The sequence below is a fragment of the Apis cerana genome, linkage group LG1 (genome assembly GCF_029169275.1).
Source record: "Apis cerana isolate GH-2021 linkage group LG1, AcerK_1.0, whole genome shotgun sequence".
Classification (NCBI taxonomy): Eukaryota; Metazoa; Arthropoda; class Insecta; order Hymenoptera; family Apidae; genus Apis; species Apis cerana.
The window spans coordinates 6,453,444-6,480,876 of NC_083852.1; the positions used below are offsets into that span (position 1 = coordinate 6,453,444).

Below are 27,433 nucleotides of genomic sequence, written 5' to 3' on the forward strand. Positions count from 1 at the left end.
AATTTGTGTAAAAAAAAAAAAAGAAGAAAAAAATGGAGAATTGTTAGAACTAGATTAATTTAACGTACTTGTAATGCTATATGGATTAATGTAATATTATTTAATACCTGATACTATTTACATTGATCCGATCTCGTGTTTCTCCTCGCAAAAGTGACTTAATATTTAATTACATTATATTTATAAACGGGAAAAATAGTACAAGACGAGATACGATGTAAAAACAAGGTCATATATTAACGCGTATTTTTAATATTTTATTGAATGCATAACTACTTCCTGGAAGTGCAATTGGATATCTCGTGTTTACTTTTATAAATGTATATTCTTTGACTGGATGGAATAAAATTATCACTAAAATCGGACTATAAAAAGATATATAAAGTATTTAAAAAAAAAAAAAAAACATTGAACAGATATAAATATATAATATCTCATCATTGTCATCGATGCGATTTTATTTTAATTCTTTCCATGATTTCAAAATGTACTATAAAATACGAAACTCACAAAGATAATCGAAGAGGAGAAAAAAAATATATTCATTTTAAATTCGTAGATTGAATAATAGACGATAATAACAGGCTCAACAAATACGATATAATAAAATAATTAGGAATAATTTATCGTGTTTGAAAAAACAATTTTTATTAAAACAATGTGTCGACTCCAATTCGTCAGAATGGAGTTATATATCGAACGTTGTTTATTATGAAATAAATTTAAAAAAAAATTCTATTTCAAACGATCGAGAGCAGTTCATATGTTAACGAAAGTTTATCTTTCTTCGAGATCATAAAGTTTAAGAATTCAAAGAAACACGTTCTAACAATTACATTATGTAATAATATAGGCCAAGATGTCATTTTTACTCTGAATAATTCAAAGTCTAAAGAAACGTTTTGCTTTTTATCAAACGCTCCATGAATCGCCTAAGAAAAATTCCTAGAATTTTCGAAATAGAATGATCGACGTTGAAAAATGGAAAATATCGAAAAAAAAAAATATATATATATATATATACAATTCTAAGTGTTTTTTTGATCTCTATCGTTCAGTGTCCCTATAATACTTATCTCTTCTTTTTTTCGTGCCACTACGTATTTCGAAATAATTAAAAGAAATAACGGAATGTTATAAACGAACGAATATATTACAAATTCATTTTGAAAAGCTATTAGGAACAATTTTATCCGTAGATAAGATAAACCTGTTTTAAACTTATGTATTTAAAATTTAGAATTTTATTCCAAAATTGATATTCCAGACCGATAACATAAATTTAAATTCAAACATTCGTAACCAGACTAACCGTTCCAATTAATGGGATCCGCGAGAGATAGAAAATACCCATGATTCATTGGTCGGATTGAATTTCAAAACAACGCGAAATTCGTGTGACGAGCAGCGCCCTCTGCATCACAATTCCCTAGAAACTTATATCTTGGACCACGTGTGCGTGATCATGTCTGCGGCTTTCTCCGCGACCATCAAGATGGCGGCGACAGGGTTGCCATTTGGCACGAGAGGAAACACGGACGCATCCGCCACTCTGAGATTCGACACGCCGCGCACGCGAAGTTCGGGATCCACGACGGCTGTTGGATCGTCGTACGCTCCCATCTTGCACGTACCCGATTGATGGTTCTCGGGTCCGGTCGCCGCTCTCACGTAACACTCCCAATACGCGTCGCTGCCGAAGTGGTAACTGCGAAAGAAGAAGAAAAAAATCGCAACGTGTCGAAATGGAGATTGAGAGGTTAATCGCTTACTCCGTGCATAATGGATGGACGACGGTGTCGAGTCTGAAGTCCCATTGCTTGAGGGCCTGGGTGTCGACGAGCTGTATGGATTTCTTGATCCCCTCGATCAATACCTTCAGGTCTTTCGTGTCGACGAAATAATTAGGATAAATAAGGGGCGGGTCCAACGGGTCGCTCGAGCGTAGTTTCAAGTAGCCTTTGCTCGCCGCCGTGAGGGCCGTGGGCCTGACAGTGATCTGCCTCCTTTCCGGGCACAGGCCGAGCGCCCCGTTCAAGCACTCGAACTCGAGCCCCGTCCTCGGGCACCTGGGCGCGAATCCGTCGAAGAACACCTGGATGTCGGGGATACCCGTGACCGCGTAACTGCTCTCGAAGAAAGCCGTGACCTGGGTCAGCCCAGTGCTCGTCATGGGCCCGGTCCTGGTCTCCAGATACTCGTTCACGCTGTTCATCGTCATCGCCTCGTAAGCCGTGTCCTTGATGCTGAATGGGACGGCGATCGACACGTGGTTGTGAAGATTCTTGCCCACGGGCAGATCCTTGACCACGTGCAGCCCCAATTTGGTCAACTGGTCCTTGGGCCCTATCCCAGAATTCAACAGGATGTGGGCCGACCCGATCGCCCCCCCCGTCAGGATCACCTCCTTGTTCGCCTTCGCTATCCTCTTATACCCGTCCTTGTCCACCAGTTCCACGCCGTACGCCTTCCCCTGCCAGTCCATCAGCACCTTGGTCACGTGGGCGTTTATCAACACTCTCAGGTTTCCCCTACCGTGGACCGGCCTGAGGTAATTCCTCGTCGCCGTCCCTCTCACGCCGTTGTCGGTCGTCATCGGGGCGATCATGAAACCCGTCTGCGTGTACTCCTTCAATTTCGACGTTCTGTAACCGAGCTCGGATGCAGCTTTCAGAATCTCGTCGGCGAACGCCGGTTTGTCGGGATAGAATTGGATCTTCATGGGGCCGGGGACGGGTACGGTCCTCGGCTTGTCGGATAATATAGATTGATCGATCGGGTCCTCGGCACGTTCGAAGTAGTGCGTCACCTCGTCGTACGACCAGCCGGTGGCGCCACCACGCGCCCAACCGTCGTACACTTCCGGATGTCCCCTGCTGTACATCATCCCGTACATACCCGCCGTGCCTGACATCATTTTTCCGCGTGGCCACGAGCACACTCCGTCGTTTTCTTATTGGGAAACGAGTAAATATTTATATATAAAATTTATAGTTAGTTCGCTTATTATCGTATATGCGTTTCGAAATTTACTCCAAGCAACTTTAACTGTTAAATTTTGCCCATCTAGAAGTAAATTATGATACGTAAGAGAATGGCCGTTCGACACAGAATATCGAAGAGTTAATAATTGTGATTATATACAATAGCTAGGAATAAAATTTGAGCGTGTTAATCGACCAATCGCTTCAAGTAACTTTATTCGAAATTTTTAATTATTTTACTCGATCACCCGCTATAATTGTTATTACGTTTCGAGCGATAAATTATCTCTAACTACGATCGCGCGAATAATTAATTCGAGTTATGCTTGTTGTCAACGATCTATTTTTCCCAATGCAATTAATTCACCTAAACAGGCCGTGGGGTGGGGTTCGGTGGGCTCTGTTTTGAATCTCCAATCCAACGTCGAGTTGACCGCGTGGACGGCGAGTCCGGGGATCGAAGTCATCGAGGGCTCTTCCGGCCCGGCTTCGATCAGCAGAACCCTCCACCATGGATTGTCGCTTAATCTCCTGGCAATTACAGGTCCGGCCACTCCTGCTCCAACCACGATAAAATCGAACCTGTATTCTCGCCATACGAAGAATTAATTAGAATTATATATATGTGTGTGTGTGTGTGTGTTACATATTAATTTGATGGAAAAAATAATTTGGAAGTGGAGGAAATAAATTTATTTACCATTCATTGGGCACCTCCTCGCTGCCAAGCCTGTTGCAAGGATTAGCGATATCGCAAGTAGAGGCGATAACTTTCTCGACCAAGCTCATAAAAGATGTCTTCACGCCGCAAGTTGATGCCATGTAAGACGTGTCTTTGAAGGAGTTGCACGAGCAACATGATGTTCCGTTGTTGTTGTTGTCCAACTGGTTGATTTGAAACTGATTAACCAGATGTGTAACGATAAATTATTTCTCGTGTGGACGTTTCAGATGTTTAATCTTATGTCTATGTTATTTTTGGAATTAATTAATTTAAAAAATTTTTAAAATTAGAGGAGGAGGAGATTAGACGAAGGAATGAATTTTTATGTTATTGAATATTGCGTTGGGATACGAAACAACGGGCTGGCTCCTAGTTTATTATCTCGCGAGTTATTTTTTCGTAACGGTTGAGAGTTAAGCTCACCACCTTGACTCGAATTGCAACAACACGATGATGCAAGTTCAAAGCAATTAATTTGTTTCTTTAAAGGAAAAATAAATTATATAAATGTGTATATAAATTCCTTCAAATTGTAATCAACTTTAATCTCTGGATAATAATCATTTTAATGAAGTTAAAACGAATGAAAATTTAATTGTTACGATATAATATATACGATTGTTAAACCAATTAACATAAACTTAAATGGGTTAATTAAAATCAAATTGGTGTGAATGAGTATAAGTTTTTCACACGAATGTTACATATTAAAGGAAAAAGGGAAAATTACATCATTTTTTACCAATTTTGCCAATTTTTTTTTCTCAAAGAAATCTGAAAAAATTAAAATAAAATTCATACGAAAAGAAATGAAATTAAAGTCAATGTGAATAAATAATACATATTCGGTAAAAGAAAATTACAAGTACCATTTTTTACCAATTTTGCCAATTTTTTCTTAAAAAAATCTGAAAAAATTCAAACGAAAAGAATGGCATTAAAATCAATGTGAATAAATAATATTCGTTAAAAGAAAATTACAAGCCATTACAAGCAGTATCATTTTTTACCAATTTTGCCAATTTTTTCTCAAAGAAATCTGAAAAAATTAAAATAAAATTCATACGAAAAGAAATGAAATTAAAATTAATGTGAGTAAATAATACATATATTACATCAATACGAAAGAAAAAGAAAAGGGGAAAATTACAAGCAGTACCATTTTTACCAATTTTTTCTCAAAGAAAATCCGGAAAAATTTTTCGAACAATTCAACACGCATCATTCAAACTCCTATCATTATCCATTAAAGCGTGGCAATAATTTCACGTCATTTATCGCCGTCAACAAATTGGAATTTTTTCCCGCATGGATGATAAATATCTTGATCGATCGATCGATTTTATTTACCTGAAACGGTAGTCGAAACGCGAACGCCAATCGCAGCAGGAACGAGAGCAGGATGTAGAATCTCATTTTGTTCGATTAAGGATCACCTGCGAACAGATACAAGATCGATTAAGCAAATCGAGTACATTTTTTTTTTCTTTTTTAATGAAAGTTGGGATTCGATGATAATTGGAAAACTTGGATTGCGCGATAATTTCCCAACTATAATGATGCAAACGTAGTTCTTCCAAATTGAACAAACTTGCAATTTGTGAAATCTCGAGATTACGAAGCGATGGATAGAAAATTTTTTTAGAAAAATTATCTGTTTTTGAACGACATTCGACGATTGATCGTACATAAAACATATAAATATTGTCGAGCATACGTCCAATTTCTGAATAAATTAGATTAGAGCCCTTCCTTGATAACAGATAACACGCGTTTAGATGAATCACAAAGTTGGTTTCACGCTCTACAATTCGTGATGCTTTATGCGTGAAAGTCTTGTCAGTCTTGAAGAGAGCAATTAACCCTGTCTTGGATCGTGCAAAATCGTTGGAAACAGACTTTCGAAAGTCCGGGGAATTTGCTTTTATAAGAGAGGAATGATATATGGGATTTGAAAGTGAATTTTTTTTTTTCTTTTTTTCTTTTTTTCTTTTTTTTTATTTCGTTTAACGTTTCTCGGATGATTGTTTCGAACAAAATGATCGTTTCCCACAATTTGTGCATTCCTTCTCGAATTGTTAATCGTCCGAATAATTATATATTCGATTTTTATAACTCGAAAATTTAATTTTTAATCTACAATTGTATTGCAGGATATTCGAAATAATCGGGAGAAAATCACGCGTTTCTTATTTTTTAATTCCACGATACGAAATATATTCCTTTTTTTTTTTTTTTTTAAATTAGGAATTGTTACGAGCTTCGATGTATCAGAAAATTAATGAAAAAATTTATTTCTTAAGAGAATCGTTGTTTTAAAGAAAATATTCCTTTTGATTTATTCTATCGATACTCACAAATATATATATATATATATACATATATCCATTCAGTTTTCCTTTCACTACGATGTTCAACAATCCCATTCAATCTTCAAATTAAAATTAAATCCACGTGCACGTTATCGCTTTAGTTATTATTACAAATATATTTCTATCTGTCACTTGCGTAAATTCAATAGCCATCCAAAAAAAAAAACCAAATCCAAAATTAAAAAACCAAATAACCTCTTTCTCCCTGAAAGTGAATCAAAAGAAGAGACAGGAAAAACGAAAAACTCGACTAAAATTTCAACCCCAAAAAGAAACTTCCTACTTAAAAAAAGAAAAAATTCTCCTCTCTCGAAAATAAACAAACACTTGATCCCTTCTCCCTGAAAGGAGAGCACGTCTCGATACAATGAAATAAATTTCCGTTTCGAAAACGTTTTTTAACAACCAACCTGCACAAGAAGAGTAGTCGTCGAAGAGGAGGAGATCGATCGATCGAGAGAGGAGGTGGCGGCCTGTTAAGTGGCTCGTCGTCGTCTCTGGATGCAGAGAGACATTTGGGCAAGCCCCGCACACACACACACACGCACAGTGACGGATGGATTTCCTCTTTTCGATCGCCACTCAGAAACAGGGACTCACCCGAGATGAGCCGAGGCTGCGCCACGTGAAAGCTCGATCCATCCGTCCATCCGTACGTTTTTCCACGCGTTGCGGCGGGAGCCGCGTCCACGGCCGCACTAGACGCCGCTAATTAACGAGCTCTTTGGCCTCTTCGAACCCGGGCCGGGAAGGGAGGCTCGCTTCTCTTCCGGAGAAAGAACGAGCTGACGTCACGGAGAACACGCGGAGAATTTTGGGGGGGGGTGGAGGTTCGAAATTCGAGGAGGAGGGGTCATTCTTTTTATTTATAAAAGAATGGAAATTGGGCGAATATTGACAAGTTGAAAAAGGAAAAGGAAAGAGTTGTTGAGTGGGCGGGTTTATCAACCGTTGAGTGGGAGGATGCTCGAGATTAATTCCTCGAGATTTGGGATGGTCAAAACCAATTCCGTGAAACACTCGAAAAGAAACAGATATATAATTCTAATATTCTGATATTTAATCCCTTCTCCGTAAAGAGAGGAGCACGTCTCGGTGTAATAAACGAGAGGATTGGCGAGGATTATTGGAGGAGATATATGAGCGAGTTATTCGGCAGTTTGACTTAGCTTCGAGGATCTGGTTTTCTGGTTAAAAAGGCGAAAGAGGACGAAACGCCGTTATATTATGCGCAGTTGGTGGGAGGGGGAGGGGGAGAGGAGGTCTTTCTTTCGAGGAGCGAATGAGTCACGTGTTTGGACGGATCCTTTCGGAAATATTCGACGACTCGGCTCTATTTGCTCGTCGCGTTTCTTATTCTCATTCTTGCTCGCGAATACGAATTAGTGAAAACTTGAAGAAATGGCGAGGAAAAATTTGTAATTATAATCTGTTGCAATTACCTTCACGTACCTTCGAAAATCAGAAAAAGAAAAGTTTCACTCCTCGATATTCTCGAAAAACCAAACTTGGAGTTGGTTTCTCCCGTCGTTTATATGCGGTTTCATGAATTGGTTGATAAAAATTTGATAATGATATCGATTTTTTCTCCTTCTTCTTTTCTTTTTTTTTCCCCGAACGAATTACAAAACAATTAGAGATTAAAGGGACCACTTGTGCGAAGAGATCGATGATATCAATTACGTGTCAAACGTCGTGCAAGATCGTATAGATAAGTAGATGGTTTTACGGTCAAACGTATATACGTCACCTTCTTTCTCTCTTTATCATTTTTTACTCTCCGTCGTTGTTCGATCAGTTTGTTTCTTCGAATTTTTCTTTTTTTTTTTTTTTTCGTTCGAGTAAAAAGTTCATAGATCTGATTCAAAATAGTAATTTCTTTTTTTTTTTTATCGGTATTATTGTCACTATTAAAATATCCGTAAAATTTAAGAAATTTAAGAAATCTTTTCCTCTCGTTCCTCTTTATTATTTTAAGCCGTTTACAAATATTTTTCTCATGTTCGACTTTTTTTCCCTCCGCACACGTGTACGCCATATGCGATTTAATCGTGGGAGATAAACTGTACATTTTCACACGTATCCTTGTGTATCTCGTTGATTAAAAATCTACGATTCATTCTGAACATTCTGTATCTGTTTCTGCTTCTTTCTTTCTTTCTTTCTTTCTTTCTTTCTTTTTTTTTTCTTCTTCTTATCAATACGAGAATCCTTGCACGTATTATTTATTTTTACGATTTATCAATAGAGAAAACTTATTGAGTTTATAAATCTTATCGTCGTGAATACGTATACTCCTGTGACGATTGAGATATTAATAATAAGAATTATCTAGGGGAAAATCCGAGAAATCGACGAATTTTTCTTCTTTCCTCCCCGCGCGATGAATTCTTTCGACGATATTGACTCGATCGGTAAAAAAGAATTTCCATCGGAATTTTTCACTGCGGAAAAATTGTCTTTGCTTTTTTTTTTTATTTTTTTTTTTTTTTTTGCTGGAAGAGAAAGCGAGAGAATTTCGTCGGAAAACGGCGATCCTTTCTTCGTTTCGAGAAATAATGGAATGGAAATTTATATTTATTACAAATAATACGTGTAATATATTCCACCAGATATTGTTAATTGTGTATCGTACAATTGATAGAATATTGCCAATTCATTAAACGATTACATGTTCGAGTACCTTTATCGTTTCACTCGCGATATTTATCTGTGAATAAAGCTATTAATATGAAATGGAAGGAAAAAAATTTAAATGCCACTTCAAAATCCAATCTTTAACATTAATCTTTATTTTTTTTTTTGACTCGAATTTCCCAATAAATCCAAGAAATATTTTAAAGAGTAAGAGAGAAAGATATTATTTTATGATCGAACAATTAAATAAATTTTTACTCCTATTCGAAAATTCTTACCCAGTTTCGTGCTCCTCCGATCCTCCTCATTTTTTTTTTTTTTTAATCCTCTCCTCGATCACCCTCTTGTTTTCAATTTTTTCGCCGATCACATGTCTTCACTTCCGCCTTTCCAATCCGATACGATTTCGGATTATTTTCCGAGGCAGCGAATTCCGTGCATCCAGAGAATGCGAATGAAAAGAGAAAAAACAATCTATCTTCTCAAATATCCGCTTTTGTAAAAACTATTATCCTCCGTTATTATCTATCTACTGTTATAATCCCCTTCTATAGATGGGATTTTGAAAAAAACTTGCTCCAATGTCCCTCGATCACGATTCCAAGTATAGATCGATCGAATTTGTGAAATTATAGTTTGAGAAAGGAAGATGAAAGAATTTTAATAAAATCACTTACGATTTACATTCCCTATTACGCACGTCACATCGTTCGAAAATGATTGTCGAATAAAATGCAAAAGGATTTTTATTAGATACACGCGTTCACCTTTCAAATTATTATTATTATTAACGTAATCCGTATTTTCGGGATAATAGAAAAAGAAATATGTATATATATATATATCCTTCCAATCAACACTGTCGTTACGAGATTTCAAAATTCGCGCCGAAAACGATCTGAACCGAGGCTAATTGCCGATCGAATTATTCGAAATCGAATTTCAGGAGGGAAAAGAGAACAGCTCGCAAAACTTCCTCGTTCGGAATCGAACACTCGAACCACTGAATCGAGAGGTTTCACTCTCGCCCGATTCTGTTCTGTCGAAAGTGGGACCTTAATTGAGCGGGCTCACCGTTGGAAAATTGTTTTCACGGAGCACACGGAGGAAAGTTGAATCCGTTGCGCTTGTGAAACGTGATGTAGTAGGGACCATTATGGAGGTTTCAACAGGTGGAAGAATCGTTTTGCTTGGTGAAGTGAATTCTATTTCCAGTGAAGGGAGAGGATTTGCTGATTTTGTTGCTTTTTTTTTGATTCGTATCTCTTTGATCGAAGTTTAAGGGGAAATTTGTAAAATTATGAATGGATTGAAATTTATATTTGCAGAGATAATATTTTCTCGATAATCTTTTATCGAATTTCGACTCGTTTCTCCTTGAAATAATTGTTGCAATAGTTGCATCCTCTCGTTACGTTCCGTTATTATCGATATCATCTCCGTGAAGATAATTTTAATTAAAAAATTATCCATCAATCGTATCCTTATTTTTAATTTTCTTCGGTTTTTTTTTCTGAAAAAAATTCACTAAAGCTCGTGCAGAGTTTTCGAAATGTGCTGCATCAAATATGTTCACAAAATAAAATTTCAAAACTCTTCGTTGAATCGAATTCCTTCCTCTAAATTATGCTAGGGAATTTCGATTTATTCCTCAACGATCGTCTTCTTTCATTTCCTTCGAATAAGAAATGTGTTACGATTTCGAATTCGATGTGATTCATCTCTCTCGATTTATTTCCTAATTTTTCATGGTTCTATTATTTTATTTTAAGCAAATTCCCTATTAACAAAGGCTTATCTTCCATCTCGCTTTCTCGCATGAAGGAATACCTAAAAATCGCGGAGGCTCGAAAAATTGCAACAGTTCGGGATTCTACTCCTTTTCTTTTTACGCAATTACGATTTACATTTTTTTTTTGTTTTTCTTTTCATTTCAAAAATAAGAGAAAAGTTGTTTATTCGTCTCGATTTTTCTTCTTCTTCTTCTTCTTTTTTTCCTTTTTTTTTTTTTTTTGCGTCAATTATAACACACAAAAAGTTCAAGAAATAGAATAATGCATCGTCATGGGAACTTTCAATTGTCGGTGATTGATGTAAGAATTTAATTTATCTCGTCGATCGACTAATTATTGAAATTGGTATAATGATATTATAATGAAATTCTGATCGTGAAACAAATGAATAGGAAGTAAATAATTGCAAGTCAGCTAAACGTGCTCGATGGTTGTTAAATAAATTGAGTCGAGAAATACACGTGTATGTAAATGAACTATATATATATATATATATATATATATATATATATATATTATTTTAGAAAAAAAATCGGTGGCTTCGTTCCTTTCTTCCTACTTTCTTTCCTTTCACTAACCATCTGTGTATGTAAAATGTAACTATTGTCGGAAGAACAATGGTACAGATGTAAAACGATTTTGTTTTCAATTCAAAAAAGAATTTTTTATTTAATCAATAAACTATAACGTTAATAATTAGAGTTAACGTCAATTATCATCATTATTTACAATATTAATATTATCTTGTTAAACTTATCCTAATAAATCTCGATTTTATACGACGATCAATTTTTTTCGCCAACAATCAAATCCAAAATTGTCACTCTTTCAAAAGATCCTAGGGAATTTCGATTTATCAAATCCCTCAACAATCGTGATATCATTGATAATTGAATCACAAAATTTGCTCTTTTATTCGTGATAAAATTTCAAAAGTTTTCGATCAATTCCTTCTTCGAAATATCCTAGGGAATTTCGATTTATCAAATCCTTCAACAATCGTGATATCATTGATAATAGAATTATAAAATTTGCTCCTCTGTTCATTCAATAAAATTTCAAAAGTTTTCGATCAATTCCTTCTTCGAAAAATCTTAGGGAATTTCGATTTATCAAATTTAACATAAAATTTATTCCTCTGTTCATTCAATAAAATTTCAAAAGTTTTCGATCAATTCCTTCTTCGAAATATCCTAGGGAATTTCGATTTATCAAATCTCTCAACAATCGTGATATCATTGATAATTGAATCACAAAATTTGCTCCTCTATTCGTGATAAAATTTCAAAAGTTTTCGATCAAGGTTGATCAATTCCTTCTTCGAAATATCCTAGGGAATTTCGATTTATCAAATCTCTCAACAATCGTGATATCATTGATAATAGAATTATAAAATTTTCTCCTCTATTCGTGATAAAATTTCAAAAGTTTTCGATCAAGGTTGATCGATTCCTTCTTCGAAATATCCTAGGGAATTTCGATTTATCAAATCCCTCAACAATCCTGATATCATTTCTGTTATCAATCTATTCATAATAAAATTTCAAAAGTTTTCGATCGATTCCTCCTTCGAAATATCCTAGGGAATTCTTTGAACTCCCCAGTCCTCCTTAATCATATCGGCGGCCTTCTCCGCGATCATGATGGTCGGCGCGTTGGTATTTCCAGAAACAATCGTGGGCATGATGGAGGCGTCGATCACTCGCAATCCCCCGATACCGTGCACCCTCAGCCTCGCGTCGACCACCGCCATTTTGTCACTAGCCGGCCCCATTTTACACGTGCCGCACGGGTGGTAAATGGTCATCGTGTAATATCTGGCGTAGCAACGCCAGTAATCGATCGACGGGTACTCGAACGAGGAACATTCGGAAAGTTTGTTGGGATTTGGCCGGGCTCTCAATCGTTTCATCGTTGCTGTTTTGCTCATGTCGTGGATGAACTTTGCCCCCTCCGCCTGCGGTTCAATTAAAGAAGTTTGACGATATTATCAGAAAGTAATCCTATACCTGTTAATTTATCCAAATTTCTAAAAGATTCAATTAACAAAAGCGGGATGAAATCGGATCATCGACACTGATTATATGTTATTTACTCAATCGTCAATTCGTTTTATTACCAAAACATCGAGATCGTGCGGGTCGTCGAAGTAGTTTGGAACTATGATCGGTTGATCGTTGATGAATCTGGTTCGAAGCTTGACGTATCCTCTGCTTTTTGGCCTGAGCAGCAACGGCATGATCATGTACGAGTCTTGGTATAATATATTCTCGTATAAACGTTCGTAAAAGTTGTCCATTACGTTGCAGTCTCGCTTCCCAAACAGTCCACCGTCCGTGTTGTCGGCCATGGAGGAGAGGAACAATTGTATGTCGGGATAATCTGCCGATTCGTTCGCATATCTGGAACGCAATGTCGATTATAATAAAAGGATTATTTTCAATCAGTATGTTCAATTTTTTTTAATCGTAGAATTAAAGTCTGGAATTATAATATTGATTGTACATGTTTATCACATTTATATGGCAAAATTCTGAGATCTCTAGGATTTTATCTAGTAAGACTCTGTATCTATCCTATTTCTCTTGGAAATTTTAAGTTTCTCTTGGAAAGGGGGATAGAAAAGAGGATGCATTCGAAAATTCTGAAACTGAGAGAATCTAAAAAGATGCAACACAATATGTCTAATCTATAAACTTATATACACTTTTATTAAAATTGTTCCTCTTAAATATTCTAATTTCAACAAAATTGACAAACAACCAAACATCGTATATTCTTCTTTATCAAATATTCATAAAAGTCATAATCCAATTAAATAGCAAATTTCCAAAAATTTAATAGCCAGAAATATTCATAAAAGTCATAATCAAATATGAAATTTTCAAAAATTTAATAGCTAGAAATATTCATAAAAATCATAAAATTTAATAGCCAGAAATATTCATAAAAGTCATAATCCAATCAAATACGAAATTTTCAAAAATTTAATAGCTAGAAATATTCATAAAAATCATAAAATTTTCAAAAATTTAATAGCCAGAAATATTCATAAAAGTCCAATCAAATACAAAATTTTTAAAAATTTAATAGCTAGAAATATTCATAAAAATCATAATCAAAATACCAAATTTTCAAAAATTTAATAGCTAGAAATATTCATAAAAATCATAATCCAATCAAATACAAAATTTTCAAAAATTTAATAGCTAGAAATATTCATAAAAATCATAATCCAATCAAATACAAAATTTTTAAAAATTTAATAGCTAGAAATATTCATAAAAATCATAATCAAAATACCAAATTTTCAAAAATTTAATAGCCAAAAATATTCATAAAAATTGTAATCCAATCAAATATCAAATTTCCAAAAATTTAATAGCTAGAAATATTCATAAAAATCATAATCAAAATACCAAATTTCCAAAAATTTAATAGCCAGAAATATTCATTTTAAATATCTAAACTGAAACCCATAATCTAAACTGAATACCGATATCACGTATTCCTCTCTTCCTTTTTTTCTTCTTAAAATCCGCGGAGAAGCACAATACTCACTTGGTATTGATGAAGGCCATGCCCTCGGCAACATTAACGGAGTACATCGGTCCGCTATGATTTCTGGCGAACAATCTGAGCGAGTGGGCGTTGATCGTCTTTATCAAGTTGAAGGTGAACGATCGTGTGAGATTCGCCGGTTTGCTCACCAAGTAGTTCATTCCACCTATGGCCACGTGATCCTGAAGATTGCTGCCCACTCCAGCCGCATCGCGGACCACGGAGATGTTCAGCTCTCTCAAATGCTCCTTCGGCCCGATCCCCGACACCATCAACAACTGCGGCGATTGTATCGCGCCTGCCGACACTATCACCTCCCTATTTGCCCTCACGATTCGACGCGAGTTCCCTACTCGAAACTGAACGCCGTACGCCCTCTTCTTCCCTCCATCTGGAAAAAGAATCGCACACCTTTTCCCTTTTTCTTTTTTTTCTTTTCCTTTTCCTTCTTCCCAGTTTCAGAACAAGTCTACAGAAATGAACGTTATAAGTTAATAACGTAACAATGTATCTCTTACCGCTTTCACTTGTTTCAGGATCTGAAACAAGTTGAAAGGATAAAAAGAAAATTCTTTATGACTGGAGCTTGTTGATTATACACATTTTTTCTTACCGAAACTTTGATCTCAAAAAAACAATATTCTCAAAATTGTTACTAAAGTAATATATATATATTGTTTGTTAAATCTGATTTAATTTAACAATTAGATAAGAAGTATAAAAATTCGTACAAGATGAACGTTCTCAAATTGTTATTAAAGTAATATATTGCTTCTGATTTATTTATTGAAAAATTTATACCAAAAAATTTTTTATGTATATTTTTTAATTTAATTTAACAATTAGATAAGAAATATAAAAATTGTACAAGATAAACGTTCTCAAATTGTTACTAAAGTAGTATATTGCTTCTTAAATCTGATTCATTTGTTGAAAAATTTATACCAAAAGATTCTTTATGTATATCTTTTAATTTAATTTAACAATTAGATAAGAAATATAAAAATTCATACAAGATGGACAACAACGTTCTCAAATTATTATATTGCTTCTTAAATCTGATTCATTTCTTGAAAAATTTATACCAAAAAATTTTTTATGTATATTTTTTAATTTAATTTAACAATTAGATAAGAAATATAAAAATTCATACAAGATGAACGTTCTCTCAAATTGTTACTAAAATAATATATTTCTTCTGATTTATTTATTGAGAAATTTATACCAAAAGATTCTTTATGTATATCTTTTAATTTAATTTAACAATTAGATAAGAAATATAAAAATTCATACAAGATGGACAACAACGTTCTCAAATTATTATATGGCTTCTTAAATCTGATTCATTTGTTGAAAAATTTATACCAAAAGATTCTTTATGTATACCTTTTAATTTAATTTAACAATTAGATAAGAATTGGTATAAAAATTCGTACAAGATGAATGTTTTCAAATTGTTACTAAAGTAATATATGGCTTCTTAAATCTGATTCATTTGTTGAAAAATTTATACCAAAAGATTCTTTATGTATACCTTTTAATTTAATTTAACAATTAGATAAGAAATATAAAAATTCACACAAGATGAACGTTCTCTCAAATTGTTGAGAAATTTATACCAAAAGATTATGTATATCTACCTTATCTACCTTTTAATTCAATTTAACAATTAGATAAGAATTGGTATGGAAAAAATTATTCAGAAAAAAATGCAACTTGCCTTGTCTCACCAAAATCTTCTCCACCATCGATTTCGTGCTGATATGAAGATTTCTCCTTCTCGAGATGGATCGAAGGAAGGCTTTGGCGGCGCTGCATCTCAATCCATTCCTCAGTGTTCCGTGGGAATAGGTGAACCCGGTTTGCCTCGCTCCATTTACGTCGACGATGTCGTACCCCATCTCCGCCCCTGCTTTCATCAGATGATCGATGATGGACAACCGATAATGGAAGTATTCGACGGTCAGGTGTCCACCTGTCTGGTGGTAAGGCGAGTCTCGATACTCCTCGATCCTCATGTCCTCCGATTTCTTGAAGTAGGGTAGCACGTTCTCGTAACTCCATCCTTTGTTGCCCATCCTCTCCCAGTTATCGTAATCCTTTTTGTTCCCACGAACGTACAGCATCACGTTCAATACGCTACTTCCACCCAGCACCTGGATGTATAGATGAATAATTTGTTGGAATATTCGATTGCTGACAGAGTGTGATTCTCTTGTTTGAATGATTTAAACGATTCTTTATCCTTTCGAGGGTGTATTATTAAATGATTTGTTTGAAGAATCTTATTAATCGGTGATTTTTAATGTACGAATCATTCGAATCGGAATAAGATTTGTTTTCATCTGGGTCTAAGAGTATTATCTCACAAATTAGACGCGTATCTACTTTCTTAATTAGAATAACTTTCTATTTTCACTTGGCGCGTGCGAATTACATAATCTGGCATACTTCGGCATACTCGAACGACGAGATACCAGCGTAATCTCTTCGTGAATAATTCCTAAAAAAATTCCCTCCAATTTTCAATTCCAATTCGTAAAATTTCAACGATTTGGAAAATCCTATTTCTATATATTTTGTCGTGAATAATCAATTTCGTGATCGATATTGTTTATGGTACCTTGCCACGCGGCCAGTTGCACTCGTGGGCTCTCATCGCTTTGCAATAATTGTCCGAGGGTTCCGTCTTGAATTGCCAATCCATGGGGGTAAGTTGAAGAACGGGGAATATCGAGGGGACGTCGGAGAAGTCTGGCTCGTCGGCACCCGCCTCCAGCAGCAGCACCGTCCAATTATTCTTCTCCGACAATCGGTTGGCCAGCACCGAGCCGGCCGAGCCACCCCCGACTATCACGAAATCGTAACTACTTTGAGGGGCCAGGGTTGGCCTCACCCTCGATTCGTGGTCGATGATATCCGACCTGTACATACCGATCAGGATACGAAGAAGCACCAAGAAACTCAGTTCTGGGCCGTAAGACATTGCTATTCTCATGGCAGATATTTTCCCAACGTCGGCCATTTTTTTTTTTTTTTTGAGGGCAAGATCGTGTTATTTCACCCTCGAATTATTATTCGATTACTTCTTCCTTATTTCGTCCCAATATTCGCCCGATTGTATTTTCGAGTCGAGAAAGAATTTCGAGGATTTGGAATTTTTTGAAATTTAATCAATTTTATCAAGTTCGTTTGATCTGGAGTTAGAATCTTCGAGGTGGAATGTCTGTGGTGAATAATTAATTTTATCCGATGAATGTTTATTTAAATTTTTGTAATGTTAGTATATGATAAATCTCAATGCTTGTTTCAATACACATATTTCATTATATATTTTTTACAAAAATTAAATTGGTAGGAAACAATCGTTACTTAAAAAACTAGACTAATGACTAAGTCAAAAATATTTAAAAAAAAAATATTGTTTTACCTAGAAACGATTATCTGTAAAACGTGACAGCTTCCTTTTTCTTTTTTTCTCTTTTTTTTTTTTTTATAACATAAAAATAAACAGTCTTGAATAAAAGTATTTTTTTTTTAATAAATTCTTAAACTTCACCTAGATATATAATTCCACAAAATTGCACAAAACGTCACGCAATCATTGAATCGCACAATATATTTTACGACAAACCACGAAAACCAACTGCCGATGCGAAGACGTAAGCCGCTGCTTACATGTCGCTGAATCAGCTGTTCTTTTCGTTCGAATATCGAGTGCAACAATTGCAAAATTGAACAAAATTAACATACATATATGTAAGATATTGAAAACAATCGATATAAACTTAAATTTTTTTCGAGATATTTACATAAAGTAATGTACATATACTTAATCGTATCGTATTAATAAACTAATAATATTTATATTAAAAAAATAAAAATTAATATCGATGCATAAAATGTAGTATTATACATTTTCTTATTTACATATCTTGTACAGATATTGTTTAACTCGAAATATAAAATTTTTTAACAATTTTGCATTAAATCTGTTGAACTAAAAGTAATTCGATAAATAATAATAATAATATTAATACATTTAAAAAAATACATGAAATTAATTCGATAAATTTTGCACTAACTATCATGGACTAAAAAAGGCTACCAAGAAAACCTAACAACGCTTAAATTATTATACATTAAACATTGTGTAACTTTATACCACCATCAAAACACAATATATATAACTATATATATATATATGTTCTCTTTTTTTACAAATTCATCGTATCTTAAATTCGACTATATTAAATAAAATTACATTAAGAATATAATCGTCCAATCGATATTTACAAACTATATTCATATCTACAGAGGTGCACATTGAGGAATTACTTCACAAAACCAGCTACAGTTCTCCTACTCGTTCTCTTCAACCAAAACTCCTTTATCATATCGGAACCCTTCTCCCCGATCATGATGACCGGTGCGTTCGTGTTCCCACTGACTAAATTCGGCATGATGGACGCATCGATCACCCTCAACCCGTTGATTCCGTAAACCCTGAGCTCGGGATCGACGACAGCCTCCGGGTCCCAATAAGGGCCCATCTTGCACGTGCCCACGGGATGGTAAACGGTGACCGTGTAGTGCCTGATCATGCACTCCCAATACGGGTCGCTGTACACAGGGATATTCTTGCAGCCTGGAAACTGCTTCGAATTTACCTCGCTTCCGAAACGTCTGAAAGCTTGGGTTCGGCTCAAGGCGACGGCGATCTTAACGCCTTCGACCAGCGTGGCGATATCCTCCGGCTCCTTGAAGTAATTGGGGTATATCAACGGATGGGCGAACGGATCCTTGCTACGTAACTTGATCACACCTTTGCTTTTAGGCCTTAAAAGCATGGGTATCACGCTCCACACGTCCATGTCGTTGAGGGCCCCGTACACGGTGTCGTAGAACCTCTTCGTCAACCCGTGGATCTTCCTTATCTGCCTGCCGCCGTCAGAGTTGGTCGAGCCGGACACGAAGTGGAGCTCTATATCCGGAAAGTCGTCAGAGGCGTTCACGTACTTGGTGTTGACGAAAGCCAGACCCTCCACACCGCCGAGCACCGTCAGCGGCCCGTTCCCAAAGATGGCGTATTGCATCACTGTTTGAACGGTGTGCAACCTCTTCTCCACCATAGAGATCTCCTTGTCGACGAGAAACGTGAGCCCTCCCAAACCCACGTGATCTTGCATATTGAATCCGACCCTTAAATCCTGGACAACCGGTATACCGTGTTTGGACAAGTGCTCCCTGGGCCCGACACCCGACAACATCAGCAATTGGGGGGAGTTGATGGAACCACCGGAGACTATCACCTCCTTCTTCGCACGGATCCTGAACATCTTCTGATCCCTGACGAACTCCACCCCGTACGCCCTCTTGGACTTTGGATCTATCAGGATTTTCGTCACGTGCGATTGCATGGCGATGTGCAAGTTCTTGCGAAGCCTCGCAGGCCTGAGGAACGCCTTCGACGTGGAGCACCGACTCCCCCCCCTGATCGTTCCCTGGGCGATCATGAAACCTGTTTGCTGCTCCCCGTTGATGTCCCTGTTCTCGTATCCCATCTCTTGGCCGGCTTGAATGAAGGCAGTTGCCAAAGGAGTGTGCCAAGGTGCCTCTTGGACGGTCAGGTAACCTCCTGTCGCGTGGTACGGTGTTCTGGTCAGGTAAGGGTTTTGATTGTCCTCCGATTTCTTGAAGTAGTAGAGCACGTCCTTGAACGACCATCCCCGGTTCCCTTGGCTCTCCCATATGTCGTAGTCCTTCTTGTTGCCGCGAAGGTAGAGCATGTAGTTGAGCACGCTGCTGCCTCCTATTACCTTACCCCGTGGCCAGTTGCAGCGGCCGTTGCTCATCGCTGTGGACACGGTTTAGTCGAATGTAGGCGGTCAATGTTCAAGAGTTATGGCGTACAGATGAATTGTGGGTATGAATTCTAACAAATAAAAGTAATTTGAAGCCAATTCTAGGGTTCTTTTTCAGATTGCCAATTGAAAATTGCCCATCTTTCTTCCTTTCTTAAACATGTAAGCTCATGGTAAAGAAAGTATGAAAGATTGGAGAGAGGGAATGAGATTTGATATCCATACTCTATTAAATTCATGGAATTTGTTGCTTTGAAACGATTATAGGTATCGATAGTTGTTTACCTAGACAGGACTGTCCATTTGGTTCAGTTTTGTATTGCCAATCGAGTTGGCTAAGCTGTAAGTACCCGGCAAGCAGAGGAATATCAGAGATTTCCGTTTCGTCGCCGCCAGCCTCCAGAAGGAGCACGTTCCAATTTTCTATCTCAGACAGGCGACTTGCCACCACAGCTCCTACAGTGAAAGTTTAATAAATCTTGGTTGAAATTTACATGATACAAAGTCGGTAAACATGATCTATATGTGGAACGTGAAATTTTGAGCAAAGTGAAAGAATATTAGACATCAATTGAAAACAAATGAAGTAAAAGGAACTATGTAATATTGGAATATATATAAAGTAACATCAAATAAAATTAAATTAAATTACTATTCACTGTTTAATTCTCTTATCTCCTTGGACACGATTTTTGGAAAGAAATTTTACTATATTTATTTCAACAATTATGATTGCAACGTACCTGCTGAACCAGCTCCCACCACGATAAAGTCATAAGCAGGCAAGAGCACTTCAGAGGGTATATTAATCGGTGGTGCCTCGTTGTCCATCACTTCGTACTCGAAATAAACGAGGGCTGCAGCGAGCAGCGGAAAGAACCATGAAAGTCCGCTGGATGCCGAGGTCAGGCCTCCGGTTAAAACGCTCTCGATACCCATTCCTTTCTCTCTCTCTTTCTCTCTCTTTCTCTCTCTCCTTATCAATCGTCTGCAATGTTAAATTTCATAAAATCATCGTTCGATGATCAAAAATAAAATAGGAATAATTTATTTTTTTTAATCCAACACCGTCTCTCAATTATTCCCTTGATGTAGTCATTTTTTAAAAAAATTTCTAATAATCGAGAATAAATAAATATTCCAACCTCTACGTGAAGTGAAATTGAAACCAAATGTTCTCGAATAAGTGTCACAATTCTTCGAATTTTTATTTTTATTTATCCAAACGATTCAGCGAACAAAGAGCCACGTCCTCGTGTTCATCCATGGTGGACGATCGTCCCGATACTGTCGAGACGAATTCGTAGCCACGTAGAAATCGATTAAAGAAAAGTCAGAGGCTTGTTGTACACGTGGTTTGATACGAGAGGAATATCAATGGCACGTGAAACTTTCAGTTGTTAAGTAATTCACCATTATCGCGGTCATGATGATCCTCACGTATATCCTATCGTCGAAATATTCCGCGAGCAGGGGAGATCCTGTGCCAATTTTCGTCAAATCGAATCTTGATTCAAGCACGTTTCGAAAATTATTCCTTCGATAAGGGACAAACTTTATCTCTTTCGAATTCGAATATTTTGATAATTTTTTTTTTCTTTTTTAGTTTATTATAAAATTGTATTTTATTGTCGTATTTTCAATTTACGAGGAATCCATGAGAAAATATTGAAAATATTTCTTGATTATTTATCAACGCCGTGTAATTATTACTTTTAAGATAAAAAAAAAAAGCAATAATAATTAAAGAGTCGAAGGAAAGAAATTAAATTTAAAATTTCGCAGCTACTCCATTTGTCTATCTCCGACGAATAATTGTTGAAAATTCTATTAAAAATTTAATCGTTTTATGGCCAATAGAGAAATCAATTATATTTAACCATTATGGTATAATGACACTACGATTATACTGCTAATTTTTTATGTACTATTTGTTTCAAATCATTCCATTGAAATTGTACAGTTACAACTAATCTATCATTTAATTCGTTCGTCTTTAGTTCTGTGCTATGTAAAGGAGGTCAAGCCTACACAACCTATCATCATTATTATTTATATTATAAGCTGCGGGTGTGATAATCACACCCGTTTTCTTGTTTTTTTATTGTTTTCTAGATTTCTGTGCCATTTTCTAATCTAAACTGTTTATTATTTAAAAGCCACTATTTGCACTCTTGCCATAATTAATGTCATTATATTCAATAAAAAGTCAATTGTAACGAAAATTATATTTCTAGATTAGCAGAGAATAAAAATATTACTAATATTTATTGTTGAATTTTAATATGTATTAATGTATAGTGCTATTAAAAGCAAAATTAAACTCGAAAAGAAATAAAACTTTTGTGCAATAAAAATGAGAGAAGGAAGAATATTTTATTGTAATAACGTTATACTTTCATATCTTAGATTTTTAATTTTATATTTGGTAGAAATTGAATATGTTTGAAAAGGAAAGTAATACTTGCTCACCTACTTCTGAAGAGATAGCAAATGCAGTACAATCTAGAAGCTTCTTTTCTTCTAAATAATCGATATACATGAAATTTTCATCACGACACTGCCTTTTTATTTGATTTGCTACCAATCTCTCGCATAATATAATATTGTACATTACAATCTAATGAAGAAATAGCTCTTCGAGTATCATTCTTTCAACAATTAAAGCATTTGTGTAACTTTGCAACAGAAATAACTTTGCTCTTCAATCACAATTAATAAATTCTCCTTGAATTTTTGTTATCCAATCGTTGTTTCTTGACAACAAATTAATACTCGACTCCTCTTCCATTTTACTTTATTCTCTTTGTAAAATTTCCCGAGCAGTATTGGTCCAAAATTTTTAAGAAAACACACTCCAAAATTACCACTACTCTGTTCAAACAATCGAGCAGCCGATCCATTTTCAACGACTCAATATTCCTCCAATCATTCCCAAAAGAGGGAATCGTAATCACGAAACTTATCGAATATTTTTCCACTATAAGTTTCACAAATTGTACAAACAGATCGGCATCACTTCACTTCCTTTACCTCTTTCGTCAAATTCGAAGATAACAGTTAAAAGGTATAAATTTCTACGAGGAATGTAAAGAAAATTTCGTTAATTTTCCAATGAACGCTCGATAGAATCATTTTCTCACGAAGGGAATAATTACAAATTTCACGTGAAGATGTTATGGCGACCAGTTGACGTACGGTGTAACACTGACCACGACCTTGCTCTTGTCAGAGCTTTTCACATGGAGTCATCGTAGTAGAAGAGCGCAAACAGGTTAACAATCTTTTCGAACGCGGTATAACGGTCCTTCCTCTCTCTTCTTCGACCTCTCTTCATCTCCGTTCTCTTCCTGCTCCACCGTCCTCGTAGAAACGAAACTTTACACACGTGCCGTGGAATTCAGAGGACGAATCACTCTCCGTGACCTCTTCGTGTGTTCTATTTTTCGCCATTTTTTTCTCTCTCTCTTTTTCCTTTTTTTAAATTACGTGGATAGAGACGAGATGAGTTTTTAACCTGAAAAAAAGATACAGAAGGTGTTAAGAAAGGATATTTGTCGTGATATTTGGCGAATGTAGAATACAATAGTAGTTTTTTGAATTATTTAGGTACATAGGAACAAATTTTTGATCTGAAAAAGGTATAGAAAATACTTCAACATTAACAAGTAATTTAGTTTTGCTTTAAATGAAAATAGGACTCGAATTACCGTAATATACAAATGAAGATTTCTCAATCAGTGTGCCAGTATTGTAACGTATTCTAAACGCGTGCACGAAACACGAACTCCTCCTAAAATGACCAATTCGTATTAATTTTGACAGTATTTTTAGACCATTAATTTTTAAATTGATCAAGAAATTTCAGACATTTTAAATTTTCTCAAATTTCAATTTTAAATAAATACAACTTTTCGATTTTTATTCGTTAAAAGTTGGTCAAAATTGATCAAAATTTTGATGGGCCAAAGTTAAATTTAGAAGGATAAGGATAAAAAATCGTCGATAACGGTTATAAACGTCGTAAAATGAGTAAATAGAAAAATTCTTGTTAATAAAAAAAATCGTCGATAGCGGATTACGTGATACGCGTCACGTCCATGGCGAACGCGATGCCCCCCATTCGAGGAATTATTTCTTGACGTCATCCAGCTTACGGTAAAAGAGTTGGCGTCGCCGGCCTCTATACAGGAACGTCCTACTTACCGTTGCAACACCATCGCGATTATGTATTGGGCTTAACGATCGTTGAATCACAAATCGAATTGTGACAAACAATGTTTGAGGAAAAGTTGGTCTGTTGAATCATTTTGTTACGCTCGCATTACCGTTCAGAGTTTCTCAATTTCAGTGTTTCAACATTTTCTTACTAAATTATTTCTGAAATTCTTTTAAAAGATATATTCGTATTTCGATTTTAACAAAAGTCGCTTCACTTTTCGCGAAATTAAAATTATAATATTGTCTCTAAACTAATAATAATTTTTCGATGTAAATAAATATGATTCCATTTAATAAAATATGAGTCTCTGAATCTTGCCTATGTTTTCAATTTTCTGTAACCTTTTGAATATTTTCTTTGACACCATTTGGTGATTTTTTTATTCGCAGTAATAAAATTATTTTACATGTATCGAGATATTCAAATTATTGATCCTCGTAATCCACATAATCTCCACTGAAAAGCAATATATAATCTTTAGAAATTAATTGATTATATTTATGATTATGTTTAATCATAGCCTATTCTTATTCAAATAACATATAATAAAAATTGGATTTCAAAATATTTTTCAATTTGTACTAAATTTGTTTTTCGATTTCCAGGAGGATGTTGCGGGTCCATGAAGAAAAGGACCATTGTAGGTGGTTACGCGTTCACGTGGTGGTTCGTGACCGACGTCCAGCGATTGTCTCTCGAGGTGATGACACTGAATCCTGTCTGTGAAAGCGTGGAAACCGCACAGGGAGTACCATTGACCGTCACAGGAGTAGCACAGTGCAAGATCATGAAGGCTGATGAACTCCTCCACACTGCCAGCGAACAATTTTTAGGAAAAAGCGTTTACGAAATCAAATCGACAATCCTTTCCACTCTCGAGGGTCATCTTCGTGCGATATTAGGTATATCTCTAGAAAGAATATTAAAAAAAAAAGAAAAAATGAACATATTCGAACTATGAAAGTATGAGACACTCTATATAACAATTATTATCATGTACAATGAATTGAAAGGTGTATTGAACAAGAAAAACGAGTATTTTTTAACATTAGATTCTTATACATATCAATGGCAAATGTCAAATTCAAATATTTTACAAAGAAATAATTTATTATTCTGTTCATGAATAACAAAAATTTCAAAATTACAATTTCCAAAGATATTGTAAGAAAGATAAATAAATAATCGAATTAAAGATTAAATATAAAGTGACTAACCGTTCCAAATCTCGAATCATTTCATAAATGATTTAAAATATGTATTTGTCCAAAGTTCAATTATTTTATCTCAATTCGTTTCGAATCGTATAAATAATTAAATTTCACATATATTTATATATATATATAAATTTCACAATTCATAACTGTTAAAAATATATAATAATAATAGCGTGCACATTTATAGATCATAAAATTAAATATTCAAATCCGTCTCTTCCCGTTGGGATCCATATTTCAAGTTACAAAATATGGCCGTTTATCTAAATAGGAAAACTGTGGATAACTTTCAGGCACGTTATCGGTAGAGGAGGTGTACAAAGATCGGGATCAATTCGCCACACTGGTGAGAGAGGTAGCGGCGCCAGATGTTGGTCGCATGGGGATCGAAATTTTATCGTTCACGATAAAAGACGTATACGACGACGTTCAATACTTGGCGTCACTTGGCAAGGCACAAACTGCAGCTGTCAAACGGGACGCCGATGTCGGCGTCGCCGAGGCAAATCGCGATGCTGGCATTCGAGTACGTTCACGTCTGAAAAATAATCTCGATTAGAGTTGTGACCATCGATAATATCGACATGTTGTCGATAGGTCGATATGTCGATAATGTCGTTAAAAAAGTCGATGATATATTAAAGTAAATATCGAAATTATTATTTATTTATATTTTTATATTTTTTGAACTTATTATTAAAAGTGTTATTAACGATGCACAAATTGATATTTCTATGAATGTCAATAATATTTCTTTGTTTCTTATATATAGTTATGGTAAAACAGCAGGAACTATAATGTATCTATATCTAGTGAGAAACTAGAAAAATTTTAGGAATCATAATTACGGTATTAGTGAATTTTTTTAAAGTTCTATTTTCATTGTATCAAATTTTTGCAATCAGATTAAATAACGTAAAATATAATTTACATGAATTTAATTAATTAATAAATATTATATTCATTGATATTTATTTCATATGCGAAATTCAACAGGAGGCAGAATGTGAGAAAGCAGCGATGGATATAAAATATAATACCGACACAAAGATCGAAGACAATGCCAGACTTTTTCAACTGCAGAAAGCGAATTTCGATCAGGAAGTGAACACGGCGGTAAGTCACGCTCGAAAGATTCAATTATTATCGAATATTTTCATCAGAGGGATAGAATATAGAATTTTAATAAAACTGATTGGATCGGATATATAGAAAGCAGAGGCACAGCTGGCTTACGAACTTCAAGCGGCAAAGATAAGGCAACGAATACGAAACGAGGAGATTCAAATAGAGGTGGTGGAAAGGCGTAAACAGATCGAAGTTGAGGAACAAGAGGTACGTCGAAAGGAACACGAACTTCAAAGCACTGTGAGATTACCCGCGGAGGCTGAACATTATAAAATTGGCAAAGTAGCCGAAGGAAAAAGGTAATTTGAAATTCTGTACATGTTAAATTAAATTTAAAATGTATGAAAGATACATAAAATTAAAAATATTTATTGAATTTATGGAAAAAATATAGAAGATTAGTCAATTAAAATAGTAATAAAAGAAATACTAAAATAAAAATATATCATTTTTGACTTGGCTATTTTAATTCATAATCTTCAAAACTTCTTAACCTCTTAACAATAAATTTTTAATATATTCTAATTAAAATAATTTATTTATCCGTAAAAAAAATTAGATTGAACTTAATTTTGAACAAAATCAAATCAATTTTCCTCGTTATTCTAAGGATAGATGTGCTTTAACTAATTTCCTCATTTTTAGAACACAGACCGTAAACGCGGCTATAGCTGAAGCTGAGAGGATTCGATTGATTGGAACAGCCGAGGCTCAAGCATTAGAAGCGATTGGAGTATCAGAGGCTCAACGTATGCAGATGAAAGCCGCTGTCTACAAGAAGTACGGCGGAGCTGCTATTCTGAATATTGCACTCAATGCTTTGCCAAAGGTGAGAGATCGTTCACTTGCTCGTTCATGATAATCGTGATATTATCGTGATATTTGAACGTGTATTATAAATTCTGGCATTAATTTTATAAATGTATCGGAT

The 27,433-nt window shown here is 35.3% G+C and overlaps 4 protein-coding genes across 18 annotated transcripts in view; 1 reads left to right on the top strand and 3 right to left on the bottom strand.

The window, feature by feature from the left end:
* Positions 1-27,433, top strand: part of LOC107994734 (flotillin-2) — a 115,763-nt gene that overhangs the window by 65,164 nt on the left and 23,166 nt on the right. For all 7 annotated transcript variants that reach the window (XM_017051779.3, XM_062080964.1, XM_062080979.1 and 4 more), the window contains exons 2-6: positions 24,763-25,059; positions 25,668-25,900; positions 26,371-26,490; positions 26,587-26,801; positions 27,148-27,331. In XM_017051779.3, the coding sequence (XP_016907268.1) occupies positions 24,763-25,059; positions 25,668-25,900; positions 26,371-26,490; positions 26,587-26,801; positions 27,148-27,331 (1,049 nt within the window). The remainder of the gene's footprint in view (positions 1-24,762; positions 25,060-25,667; positions 25,901-26,370; positions 26,491-26,586; positions 26,802-27,147; positions 27,332-27,433) is intronic.
* Positions 623-21,470, bottom strand: LOC107994729 (glucose dehydrogenase [FAD, quinone]-like). 7 transcript variants are annotated; one of them, XM_062080888.1, is made up of 6 exons: positions 21,459-21,470; positions 5,059-5,145; positions 3,685-3,884; positions 3,352-3,566; positions 1,773-2,952; positions 623-1,708 (listed from the first exon to the last, which is right to left on the bottom strand). In XM_062080888.1, exons 2-6 carry the CDS (start codon positions 5,122-5,124, stop codon positions 1,438-1,440), a joined length of 1,932 nt encoding a protein of 643 aa, XP_061936872.1. In that variant the 5' UTR covers positions 5,125-5,145; positions 21,459-21,470; the 3' UTR covers positions 623-1,437. The 7 variants fall into 7 exon arrangements, with proteins under 7 accessions (XP_061936872.1, XP_061936876.1, XP_016907254.1 ...); XM_062080892.1 differs by lacking the exon at positions 21,459-21,470 and adding an exon at positions 8,996-9,014 and having other exon boundaries at positions 5,059-5,144; XM_017051765.3 differs by lacking the exon at positions 21,459-21,470 and adding an exon at positions 7,533-7,673 and having other exon boundaries at positions 5,059-5,144.
* Positions 15,881-17,458, bottom strand: LOC133666857 (glucose dehydrogenase [FAD, quinone]-like). The gene has a single exon (XM_062081011.1). The coding sequence runs from the start codon at positions 17,094-17,096 to the stop codon at positions 16,686-16,688; it is 411 nt and encodes a 136-aa protein (XP_061936995.1). The 5' UTR covers positions 17,097-17,458; the 3' UTR covers positions 15,881-16,685.
* LOC107994730 (glucose dehydrogenase [FAD, quinone]) lies at positions 17,593-24,281 on the bottom strand. Of its 3 annotated transcripts, none has more exons than XM_062080898.1 (6): positions 24,142-24,281; positions 23,646-23,728; positions 22,408-23,452; positions 20,679-20,923; positions 20,221-20,391; positions 17,593-19,928 (listed from the first exon to the last, which is right to left on the bottom strand). In XM_062080898.1, the coding sequence occupies exons 4-6, from the start codon at positions 20,872-20,874 to the stop codon at positions 18,406-18,408; spliced, it is 1,890 nt and encodes a 629-aa protein (XP_061936882.1). In that variant the 5' UTR covers positions 20,875-20,923; positions 22,408-23,452; positions 23,646-23,728; positions 24,142-24,281; the 3' UTR covers positions 17,593-18,405. The 3 variants fall into 3 exon arrangements, with proteins under 3 accessions (XP_061936882.1, XP_061936889.1, XP_061936894.1); XM_062080905.1 differs by lacking the exon at positions 24,142-24,281 and having other exon boundaries at positions 22,408-23,012; positions 23,094-23,452; positions 23,646-23,783; XM_062080910.1 differs by lacking the exons at positions 22,408-23,452; positions 23,646-23,728; positions 24,142-24,281 and adding an exon at positions 21,081-21,418.